The following is a 12,983-nucleotide window of genomic DNA, read 5'->3' as shown; positions in this document are numbered from 1 at the left end:
ATGCATCACGGACCATGCTGACCGGCGACTGACATGGCTGGAAAACTGCATGAAAAAGAATTCTTCACAGTCACGTTTCCCTCTCACTCCCCCCTTTATAGCCTATCTGTCCGTGTGCGTCCGATAAAACGGCACCAAGGATTTTACATTTGGTTTCCCCAGACGTTCAAATTCAGATGCAATTTTCTGTGCCGTGGTGAGCAGTCAGAGGCGATAAATTAGGTGCGGCAGCTGCTTTTCTCCCTCCTTTGTTGTCATACGGTTCTTCCCGTATTTTCTACCTCTGAATAAAGAATGCCTCAAAATGTTTACAGCGTGAAATCAAAAAAGCAACTTTTAGAGTTTCCTCAATTATGCAAAACACACATCATCATCATCATCATCAAAAAAAAATAACTTTAGTTAAATTAGTTACTAGTGATTGAATTTCTGGCTTTCTTTAACAAATCCTGGCAATTTCTAACACTGTCAATGATCTGTAAACGAACGAGATGAAATTTCAGACCTACCCGGAATGACGTCTCAAGATGTGAAGGACACAGTGGTGTTATGTAAACATCTTTCCTTTTTTTTGTTCCAGAGGGAGGCTGAAAGCAGCGTTACGTAAATCTTTTCAGCCTTCTCTCGGAGCCGAGCTTATGCGACCAGCCATAGATGTTATAAATATGTTGCCCACTCTCCGCTCCATCAAAGACACTTGCCAATCAATAGTGTCATTAGTCATCACTTGGGCCCAAGGAAAAACACTTTCGAATGAAGTAGCGGCAGTTTAGAGGAGAGAGAAAGGACACATCACAGCCAATACTCATCCTGACGAGAGTTTAATGATCGACCGCGCAGTGCTCAGGGAGACACTTCAGACTGTGTGCGCGTGTGCGTCTGCTAGAGATGCATGAGGTCCAGCTGAGAGCAGGGGAAAGTACTAATTTATCCGTCTCACCTTCAAGCACACTTAACAACTCGCTTTTTCTTTCTAGCGCGTGCATTCCTCCCTTGCGTCCTTTTTTCCTTCTTTTCCACCATAATAAAAATCCTCAGTTCTTTATTCTTACACCATCTTCCTTCTTTACTTTTTCATCTATTTCCCTCATATATATTCACACATTACATTGCAAAGTCCAGTGTAAAAATTAAAAGGAATAGGAGGTTTGTCTTCAATACAGTGGCTAAAATGGCCATCGCCGTTCCACCTAATTGTGTTTTTTTGTGGCCACATATGTAGTACACCAAAGGTGGAGGCGAAGAGAACCTGTAGGTGTTTTAATCAGCGTCTGCACCTTCAAACTCAAGAAATGAAGGATCGTACCTATGTTTTATCATCTGAGAGGCGTCCCTTTCACCAAAGAAGCGAAAGAGACAACGGGACCTGCATCTGGATAAAATGCCACACATCAAGCTTCTTAAACTGAAGTCAGAGCATTAATACATGGAAATACGAATAAACATCCTTAGTTATTCCCAGTACTGTCACAATTATTTACTGTCAGCAGATTAAACATGTGACCCTCCCTTCTCCAAACAGTTGCCAACTAGCCAGCTAAAACAACAACAGTTGCTTATGTTGATTGAGTGTCAAAGTCCACCAATGCTAGATCTATCCCACTAACAGCCACTAACAGCAGCAAAAACAGCAGCGCTTATCAACAGAAAAGTTCAGAATATCCTCAACAACTCGGATCAGCATCGCTGTCATCAGACAGAATTCGTATCAGAGTCCTATTACAAAGTTTTACAGCCTCCTCCAGAAACGAGGACACGTAATAACATCTGACATAAACAGTCGACTAACTGATTGTGTACTTGAACTGGGAGGTACTTGAAATTCAGTTGACGGCAATCTGTGAACTACTGACACCTAGTGGTCATATTTACCACACTGTACCTTTAAAGTCAGAAGCCCGCATCATTCTCTCAGTGTTACAAAAAGGTTTCAACAAGTACGACAGACGACAATCGTGCAAACCAGCGTGGTTCTGCAGTACTTCAATCTAAAAAAATCCACCTCAGCATGAAGGCTGTGACAAAGCAAGCTAGAATATAACCACTCAGTGTGAGCAAAGGGCCATCATGTTCTGCTTGTGCTAGTGTCGCTAACGTTAGCCATGCTTTGCAAACTGATGTGACATGGAGTGTGTGGGATTTTATGCGTGGTTCCACGTTTTGGCGATATTTGGAAGACTTTTTATAGAAGGATGTGATTCATAGCATCAAACCGGTCTTAAATACACACATAATGGTTATTGCTTAACTTAGTTCATTAGCTTGTTCTAAAATTAAACTGTTTTCTGACTGATAAGATAGGTCAGATTTTTTGCGTCTAACTTGGGCAAATTAGGAAACTAAATTATCAGTCAGCAACATCTGTATTCTTTACTCCCAATTTTCTCAGCTTTTTTTTTTTAAACTTTCTTTTACAATTTTCTCCTCATTTTATTCACTTGCACTTCAAAAAATTGCTCCTGCTTCCTGTCATCCTTATTTTTCATTGCTTTCCCCTTTCTCTGCCCTCTTTTCACATCTTTGCCCTGCCTTTCTCTTTAACTCCTTGCTCCTTTCTCTTCACCTCTCTATTTTCCTAACTCCTAATTGTCACCCGCAACCTCCATTCATCTCCCCTCTCTCCGCCACCTCCGATGCCCATCTCTGACCTCTCCCTCCCCTCTTCTCTCCGTCATTCCATTGCTGCACGCTTTAAGAAGCTCGTTAGCATCTGGGCCAATTAGGTGGGCAGCTGCTAACGAGACAGAGCGAGCATACATTACAGCATTACGCTTCGGCTTTCTGCCTCCGTTGCTCGGCCGCTGCATGCTTGTCTATGAAATTTGCCTTTACTCCGCACGCTGCCTTCATTAGGGCTGCCTAATTGTATCCTGACATTTACATTTTAGGGGTATGATGACGGCTCTGGCTGTACAGGGAGAGGAAGAGGCTCACATTCCTACATTGCACTGAATGCTGTGTATTTATTAGTTTCCAGATTTAGAGATTTTATAGAAATAAAAATAATATTAATAATGATGACAATGAAAGCAGTTTAGGTAATTACGGTTGTTTGTTTTGGTAGAATTTAAGGACTTATTCCTGTAATATTCCAGTTATTGATTAATCACAATGAGATTAATGCGCAATTTAACACAGTCTTCTACACAGTCCACCCTCTCTTTCCCAAAATTACTCAACTTTCTTTTCTGCTGTGACTCCAATAATTATCACATTGCACTCTTAATATGATTAGGATTATACTGGCATATGAGGACAGCTCCAAGTCTTTCCGTATGTAATTAAAGTGTGGAAAGGAGAAGGGGAAACCCAATGAGAAGGACGAGAGAAGCATTAAAGAAAAAAAGAAAATCGCCTCACTCGGCTGTGCAATAGCGAGAGTAGGGGATGACGGACGGGAGAAGATAAAGGGAAAGGGCGACGCGCGAGGACAACGCGACCGACGTCCCGCCCCCTGGTGAGGCGAACGACCTCAAGGCAGAAAGGAGACTGACAGCGGAGCAATGACAACAAGAAATGAGGCAGATGAAAGGGAAATCAGAGGAAGAGAAGATGTGAGCTAAAAGAACAACAGAAAAGATCAGTGGAGAGGATGTGTCAGCTACACGAGTAAAATTACGTGAGGGGAGAAGATCTGTGGGCTTACCTAAAGAAAAAAAAGTCATTAAAAACAGAGAAGAAAAGGGTGCTGCTTAGAGGCTTTGATGATTTACTCTTATGTGTTCTGCACTGCTGAGGGAAGAAAACATGAAGGCCAAACAAGAAAAGCTTTTAAATAAAAACACACTGAGGTAAATGGAATAAAGAATTAATACAAGTCGGGAGCGTTAAATTAAGACTATTAATGCGAGTGATCGTTCCTTACCTTTAGGAACTTATACAAGAGGAATGTGAACCAGTTGGTCAGCATCTTCTCAGCGACAGACTCGGTTCTGATGCAAACAGAGAAAAGAAGGCAGAAACATGATGCTTGAAAAGAGACGTTTAAAGGAAACAACAACAGACCAACAGAGCTCTGATATCTCTGATAAAAGAAAAGATTCTCAGCCCTCATAAACATGAAGCAATTCTTTTATTAAAGGTTTATTTATTCAAATAAGTAATCGTTAAAGAAAAATATACTCAGTGTAAATGAATGTCAATCAAGTTCATTTCACCAGAGTCCATTAAAGTTGACGTGTTACATTATTACATTGTGACAAAATCACATGGAAATTTTTCAAATCTGTACTGCAACTTAAGAAAACAGCAGCAAACAGAAACACGCTGCAAAAGCATGTGAAACACAACGGAAGTTAAATAAAACACAATGAAAAAAACATTTTATAAAACACGACAGAAGTGTTTTGGGGACACAAAAATGTGACGGAACAGCTGCAGAAGTGACAGAAAGCAAAAGGATCGCAGAGAGACACACTTCAAAGAGGAGGAGGATTCATCTCGTCGTGACGGCGATAAAAAGGTTGTTCGCATTATATAATATTGATACAGTATCGTAGATCCTATAAGCCTTTAAGATGCTTTCTGTTAGCTTTTCACTTCCGCAGCTGGTCCGTCACATTATTGTCTTCCGAAAAACTTCCATTTGTTTCTTTTGTGGCATTTTTTCTGTTTCCCTTGTGTTTTTGTGCTTTGGCAGCATTTTTGTATTTGCTGTACATTTGAACTCTCTGCAGAAAGAATGACATCATATGGTACTCATTACAAAAACAGTATTTAAGTCTGGTTGGAGTGAAGGAGCTGCTCTTGATTTCCAAAGAATTATCCGAAAAAACTGACATGGACATGAGGATTTTTGTGATAAGTCTTTCCTAAAACCGTTTTAACAAAATAAAAGTATATCCCTGTAGACAATAGAGTGCTTATCAAATTGATTAGAGCATCTGTCACGGAAACAAGAAAACACAAATATTTGAGAAATTTGCGAAAAACCCGTTTAAAATTGAAAACTACTCAATTCACATCTTTGTACCCAAATTTGAGCCGACACACTGAAACTTCTCTGAGAATCAAGCATAAAGTTTAACCACTGAAACTGATTTTCTGTTTAAGAATGCAAGTAAATATCTGTCATTTAGCATCTTAATCAAAAATGAATCATGCGTTTTTGTAAAACAGCCCATGAACATTCGTGGATCGCAGTAGTTCTATTTCAGAATGAAAAATATCACCATTTTGATAAAGAACTTGCACATACATCTGGTACACCCAGAGAACTGCCGCTCACTGAATATTTTCTTGCTTTTGGACTGTTCTCTGCAAACCCGAGAGATGCTTGTGTTGGAAAGTCCCAGCAAATCAGCAGTTTCTCAAACTCACAATCACCTTTCCTCCACATTCTGATGCTCACTTTGAACTTCTGCAGGTCGTCTCGCCCATGTCTACATGCCTAAGCGCTCTGAGCTGATCCATGTGATCAGATATTTGTGAGAATTACATGTCAGCATTAATAAAGTGGTGTGTGAGTGTATAAAGCTAGCTAACCATGACTGGTTAAAAACTATGATTTCCTGCAGGTTAAGACGTTAACCTGTGATATTCTGCTGATTTCCAGCTTTCAGAAGGTGGACTGTCAAAACTGAACACTTAATATTAGCATAACTGTCCGTTATGCTAATATTGCTTTTCTGGAAGATGATGATGATTTTAATGAGCAAAGTGAGCAGAAATATAGATCCGGTCCATTTGCAGTCAAAGTTTGATATAAACTAATACTTGAAATGAAAAAGTAAAATTAGACAAAAGAAAACAGAAACATTAAAGAGATATCCCTTTTTAAATAATATGTTTATGCTGGCTTTACTTCCTCACCTCCTTAGCAGCAGTTTGGGATGGTTTTTGCTCTCCAGGTTTCTGTCTATCAGGTCGGATAACAGCTGTTTCAGGACCCCGGTGGCATACTCCATCTCCCCCTGCAGGGCCGTCATGATCAGAGACGCCACATTGCCTCGATCCCGCATCGAAAATGACCTACAAATACATTCAATGTTTTAAAAAAGGATCCTTTACAAGTGATTGACCTTGTTTTTGTTTGGCCCCATCTGAATTGTTCCTGGAAATACGTACGCGCCGTTAACCTCATAGCAATTCATTTAAATATTAATGCACATTTTATCTTAATTAAACTCTGTTTAGTCATAAAACATTTGGCTAAGTGCCTTACAGTAACTGTAGAGCTCCTAAAATGTGTTACTGCTTTCATAAACATACCTTTGCTTTTCTTTTCTTTTTTTCTTGATGCATTCACGTTTGTAAAAGCACACGTTCCCACCATATTACTAAAAATGAAGAACACTTATGAAATATACGAGTAAATAATGACAAACCTCTGGGCCTCCAGGGTTCGTATGAACGTCAGCAGGAAGTGCTTCTTTGTCAGCAGCTGGCCGAACAGGGTGAGCGCCTTCTCAACATTGGCAGGGACCTGGAGATGTTGGGTGTTGTAGACAGGGTTAAAGGGCTGCTTCATGAGAGGTCACTTCAAATAATGAGGTCAGAGGTATGTGAAAGTAATAGCGGTGAGGCAAAGGCTCAGGCTTCAGGCTGCTCTGATTCCAAGACTTTTTAAAATTAGTAGGTCTGTATGATATCAGTGAATATTCCTTATATGGTCCCAGGAACATAGCGCTGGCTGTGAGCACAGAAGCTCCCCGAACCTACTATTTAAGTCTTGTGTTGATCACAAAGCAGCTGGCTTAAAAGGGAAGGGGTGCTGAAACAGCTTGTTTCAGACAGTGAATGTACTCAGGGGCTATTTTTGAATTGTGAAACACTGAAAGCTGCTCTAGTAGTCCAAAAAGGAAAACATACAATCACCAATAAGCATAATAGGACTCCTCAAGCTTTGGATTCCTTAAACAATATCACAAAAGATTGCGATACGCACAGTACAAGTAATGAATCTATGACTCACTCTGGGCAAAGAGAGATTCCGAACACGTCTGCAAGCAGACATATGATGAGCTCAGACTGGCTTGTTAAACAGCGAGGTAAGACTGATTGGCTACTCTCCTCTCCTGCTGTGCTGCCGTGCGGCGTGTTCCACTTCAGATGATTTCAGCGGACAATTTTGACACGATTGTCTTCTTGACATCGGGGTCTGGGGTGTGTGCGCGTGGCTCAAAGCATCCTCCAGTTGAATATGGATAAGACGAGAATTTGAATTTACGGTCCTGAGCTTTAGCCATCTCACACGTTATCTCTGTCTGCGATGTTAGCGGTTAAACTCTACTTGTTTGGTATAATCACACCTGCTAGTGGGGTGAATGTGTTATACTACTTAAACGCCCTTAACTGAATCTTTTAATAACCCGCTGTCACATGGGGAACTCTGGCTTTTTATCAGTTTAAGGAACTTTCTTAGAATGTCGAAAGTCTAATCAGACCGGCCTGAACCAGCCGAGCATGAGAGGGAGTCCTCTGTCAAACAGAGCGGGAGGGAAAAGATGGAGAGGAGTAGAAGGAAGGATGAAGCATTAGGGCATAGCAGCATTGCGTATGTGTGTGTGTGTGTGTCAGGGTTGGGTACAGAGGTGCACCCTGCTTGTTCCACTGGCTGGCACCTGTCACTACTTATCAACAACACGCGAAACCCCCTGAAGATGCCTTTCTGACGCTCACTCGCTCCATCTTCCTCATCGCTTTAATTCTCTCTCTCGCACTTATTTTTGACTGTTTCACATCATTGGTCTCTCTCTCTCTCTCTCTCTCTCTCTCTCTCTCTCTCACTCTCTCTCTTGTTTTAATTTCTCCCTCTCTCCTTGGTTTTGTGTGTCATCCTTGCACACACACACACACACACATCACATCTACCACTCCCCCTCTCTCTCCTACTTTCTGTCGTCATCCTTTTGTACCACTGTAACATCTATTCTTTCTCTCCTCCGACATGCAATAATAAAGTGTCTGGGCCTCTCTGTAAAGTGCTAAATGAGATTCTCGGCCTCCAGGGTGGATGGTGAGTGCAATGTGTGCGCATGTGTGTGCGTGTTGGAAAAAAGAGGGAGTGTGAGCGAGATAGAATGAGATTAGACAGATGGAGTTGCATGTACATACTGCGCAGGCAGGGTCTTCACCAATTTTTCCAAGATAGATTTAAGGTTTGTAGATTCACAAATCTGCAAGACTGTGTGTGTATGCGTGGATGTGTGTGTGTAGGTGTGTCACGTGGCTGTCAAGCTTAGGGTGAGAGCAGTCACGCAGTGCAATAAAGCTAGGAGCATTGGTTTACCCAAGTCATTGGATTACAGCGGCAACCCCTGGGGGCAATACAGACGGTTACGGAAGGAAGTCTAGACATAACAATAAAATACGTAAGCACCTTTTACCTCTGTGCCTACCTGACACCCAAAGTTAAAGGTGTACTCACACTTTTGGGATTTTGGATTATGGAAAACGGAGTTTAAACATGTTCTGTTTGTGATGTAATCCTAAAACAATGTAGAGTAAATCTAACTGTGATGAGCATACGTACACATACAAATCACATTAGGACAGCTGCTTTCAGAGAGACTGTCGGCAGGGGAAAGTTAAGTTCTTAATTTTATACAAATATAAAATTTTCCATATTCTATTGAGATCCTGGAAGCTATTGTATCCTCACAGCAAAATGTGTCTATATAGGTCCACACCTCTGAGTGTTAAATACAACACTGTTGAGTGTTAAATTAACACTTTTGACAGTGTTATATGTTTAAAAGTAACCTAGTCAGTTTTGAAGATTAACAATGGCTAACACTGAGCAGTGCTAATTTTCTAACACTGGAAAATAACTCAAAATGTTAGAAATATTCCAGTGTTAGAAAACCAGCACTGCTCAGTGTTAGCCATTGTTAATCTTCAAAACTGACTAGGTTACTTTTAAACATATAACACTGTCAAAAGTGTTAATTTTGACCCAGATGAAGGCCCTAGCATGCGAATGGTCAGAAGAAAGCAAAAAAAGTATAATGGAGACAACCTGAGCCAATTCCACTACACCTGGTGCGCGGGGGGAAATGATCAATATGGTCTTTGTGACATTTTTGTTTGGTGGTGTGCCTTGTGATTTTTCTAATGTGAAATATGTGCCGTGGCTCCAAAAGGTTGAGAAACACTGCTATAGAGGTCCATGGGATCACAGCCCTCTGCCTTAATGGTAAATGGTAAATGGCCTGTATTTATATAGCGCTTTACTAGTCCTTAAGGACCCCAAAGCGCTTTACACATTCAGTCATCCACACATTCACACACTGGTGATGGCAAGCTACATTGTAGCCACAGCCGCCCTGGGGCGCACTGACAGAGGTGAGGCTGCCAGACACTGGCGCCACCGGGCCCTCTGACCACCACCGGTAGGCAACGGGTGAAGTGTCTTGCCCAAGGACACAACAACCGAGACCGTCGGAGCTGGGGCTCGAACCGGCAACCTTCAGATTAAGAGATTACAATGTTGGTAAATGCTTTCCTGATGAGTTTATGGACTAACTTTTGGGACATGTTAAAATTAAAAAAAATATAAAAATGGAGGATTATCCATGGTCTAATGACTTGTGACTGAAAAGTCATTAGTTAATCAGCAAGTCGATTCACAGTCAGACCTGCCTATCTTCAACGGCAGAAATGCTCATCTTGAAGCTTCCTAACGGAACTTCAGAAAACAGCAGATGATGTCACTGTCCATCTTTTATACTGTGGTCTACGGTGAAATGTTGGCGAGAAGCCTCAAGCTGAGCACTTTTGTCATCAAGGTGTATTGCGATGGGAGGAGTGGCTCTCATATAGAAAACAAAGGACTCTACACACTCCTATGGCAGGAACTTGTCAATCAATATGTTCACTATAATTTAGAAATGTGAGAAAGAAAATCACAAGAAAGAATGCAGGTTTTGGCATGGCCTCACTTCCAGATCTGGAGAGTCCATGAGTGAAAAATAGAAACACTGGAATATTAGCCCTTATAGTAGCAAAGTGGGTTTTCAGAAATTGCAATCTGTATAGCGGCTCGGTTCCAATAACTGATTCCATTTTGGATCTGGTTTGCTTCCTTCAAAATACCTGGATTTATTAAGCTCTGATGAAGATAAATCTCTCATCTAACCTCACTGCCAGAGATTATAACAGTTAGCGGCTGTTAATTCCATCATGGGCATAATGAAACACATTGCTGTGTCTTAATAAAATGCTCTGTTAAGCCTAAATTGAACCAAATTTCATATATTCAAATCATATATATACAGACACACACACACACACACACACACATACATACATACATACATACATACATATATATATATATATATATATATATATATATATATATATATATATATATATATATATATATATATATATTTAATCAACATCTATGTTAGGCTGCTCTTTCAATACAAATAACACTGGGACAAAAGAAAATGATTTTCAACCTAATTAAATTTCTGACTTGGAACTAATTTAGATTTGTTAAACTGTCTTGTTAAAGAAACACAAAGGGAAAGCAAAGAAGGAAACAAAAGAAAGAAAGTACATTTCCCACTACTACATTCCTGCTGTTCTAGATGCTCTAAGGACTCTGTTCGTTCAGATTTAACATTATCTGTAGTTTGTAAATACAGATTGATAGTCTGTGCTCATAGCCAAAATTGTTGCCTTTCAAAAATAACTCGGGGTGAATCACAGAAAGGAATAAAAAAAGAGATACCAATGGCAGCTATGACACCACCCAGGGGGATTTTATTTCTAACAATATGAATCAACGTTCTGGATTAGAGCGATTAAATTAAGCTGTAAAAGGTCAAACAAATTACTCTTCGACTCCAAAAAGTCAGCGCTCCAATCAAAGCCAATGGAGCAGCACCAGATTCTACATCTTAATGATACTGCTGATTGCAAACTTGGCTCTCTGGTTTTTAGTTTTGGAGGGGAGTAGTTTATGTTGACATACTATTAATTCTCCTTCCCTTGGTCTCAGCGGTAAGACGTCTTTATAAATCAGGTTCACTATTTAAATTTGGCTGTGCTGGCAAGGAGTTTGCATATACTGGTTCATTTAATAACTTTACAGTGATTTATAATGCCAACAACAATCCTAGGAACTGTGAATCTAATTTTCTTTTTGCTTTGTTCCCCTTTGCCTTTCCTGCATCTTTTTTAACATCTCTTACATAACATTCTTTTTCAGTCAATTCAAAGCAATACTTACTGTATAACTCTTTTTATCTACATCAAAAGAATAAGGTGAGTTTCTGTCCCTTGAGATCCGACTAATGATGATACTATGGCTCTTGAAAATTCATTCACATTCATTGAGACAAGCTGAATACATTAAGACGAAGTAGATAAAATATAGGTTATGTCATTGCTTTAAGGTGTTCAGCATCTGGAGTTCTTGTCACATCTCAGGCTTTTTAAGAGTCCTTCCTTTGATGAAACGTGTCATGGGATAATGCTACATAAGTTTCCAGCAGTAAAGCTAGTGGGACAGTTTTAATACCGATAAACAGAACTTTCAGAATACTTCTATGGCAAACTTTTGTCAAACTAGGTGAACTACTTTAAGTAAAGCAGCAGCTGTATGTATCCATGTTTGGTGTTAGTTTGTTAGTAAAGCCTCTACTGTAGCTGATTATACATTGTTAGTTTGTTTCAGTCTCAAGTTTGGTCGGTGGTGTACTGACCCGTACCTCCATCTCCTTGAGCACAGGATGGTCCTCAATCCCAGGGAAAAGAACTCTCATTGCATAGGTCCGATAGTCTAGGAAGGGAATCCCAGCTCCATCCAGCTCCTGGGTTAGTTCATGGATGTCTGTCTGTAGCTCAGCGAAAGCTATCGATGGAGAAGAGATAATTGGTTATTATCTGTATGACCGAACAGTAGCACTGCCTTGATGTTTCATCATGTGTTAAGTTGCCCAGTTAGCAGAACAACAAATGATCTGTCTCTGTAGCTAGTCTTAATTGATCACTCATACTAACACTTTAGCTGGTGAAATTTACAATAAGATCACTTCATTTCATGGTAACTACCACAATGAGTGAAATAAACCCAAGCTTTTGTAAATATAATTTTGCAATGTAAAAGCAAACATTGTGGAAGTGAAAAGGTTGACTTTTTATCAATCAATAAGCTAGCTTCCTCGATTGAAGGACATAGCATAACCTTTTTACCTATGTTGCTACAGGTTTATTTAAATATCCAGTGGGAGAATGTAAATTAGATTTCACTGTAAGGAGACAAGGGCCCTTTCTCATTTCTCAAGTACGCGAGTCCTTACTCGCATTCTCGGCGAGTCCGGACTTGCTGAGAACGCGAGTATGGACTCGCAATTTGTACAATTGGAACACCAGCGTACTTGACGATGTCACAGGTCCGGAGTTTTTACTGCCGTCCCTTCTTAATTTAAGTGTGATTAATATGTTATGAAGCTTAACTTTAATCTCCGCCAAACCGATTTACCCTATTAATAAAAGTAGTGTACATGTATACCTTAATAAAAATAAGCAGGTGAGAAATTAGAACGCTTTTATTTTTACTTTAGTAGACACTCAAAAGTTACAACGGACAGCTGCTGGGGTTTGGAGGAGAACTGAACAAATATTTAAAATATAATCTGATCATTTTGAAGCAGCCTTCAGAATCTCCACGTATTAACATGCTGTTTTTGTTCCCGGTGAAAATGTTTCCTTCTGAATTGAATTACAACTCAGCCAAACCCATTTACTCAGGAACAAATAAAACACTGAAATAAACCAAAAATTAACATTTCGAAGTTATCTAAGAGACTTATATATCATGTTTAACCTGAGTAGTGAAAGACTGCGGGCGTGTGTGTGTGTGTGTGTGTGTGTGTGTGTGTGTGTGTGTGTGTGTGTGTGTGTGTGTGTGTGTGTGTGTGTGTGTGTGTGTGTGTGTGTGTGTGTTCGAAACGATGTACCGGGAGTCCGCTACTCTCGCTGGCTCTAGTGATCCTCGACCTCCCTAGCTATGGAGCTGGTGGGTAACA

At 40.2% G+C, this 12,983-nt stretch overlaps 1 protein-coding gene across 2 annotated transcripts in view; it reads right to left on the bottom strand.

Moving 5' to 3' along the window:
- Nucleotides 1–12,983, bottom strand: part of LOC308407873 (plexin-A1-like) — a 338,220-nt gene that overhangs the window by 22,304 nt on the left and 302,933 nt on the right. The window contains exons 21-24 of one of the 2 annotated variants that reach the window (XM_080899801.1): nt 11,658–11,806; nt 6,327–6,424; nt 5,812–5,970; nt 3,866–3,932 (exon numbers count right to left, since the gene is read on the bottom strand). In XM_080899801.1, coding sequence (XP_080755927.1) covers nt 3,866–3,932; nt 5,812–5,970; nt 6,327–6,424; nt 11,658–11,806 — 473 coding nt within the window. The remainder of the gene's footprint in view (nt 1–3,865; nt 3,933–5,811; nt 5,971–6,326; nt 6,425–11,657; nt 11,807–12,983) is intronic. The other variant, XM_080899802.1, reaches the window with a different exon arrangement.

The sequence above is a fragment of the Rhamphochromis sp. 'chilingali' genome (assembly GCF_963969265.1).
Source record: "Rhamphochromis sp. 'chilingali' genome assembly, chromosome: 12".
Lineage (NCBI taxonomy): Eukaryota > Metazoa > Chordata > Actinopteri > Cichliformes > Cichlidae > Rhamphochromis > Rhamphochromis sp. 'chilingali'.
The sequence above is the reverse complement of the archived record's forward strand: the minus strand, read 5'-3'. Positions and strand labels throughout refer to the sequence as shown.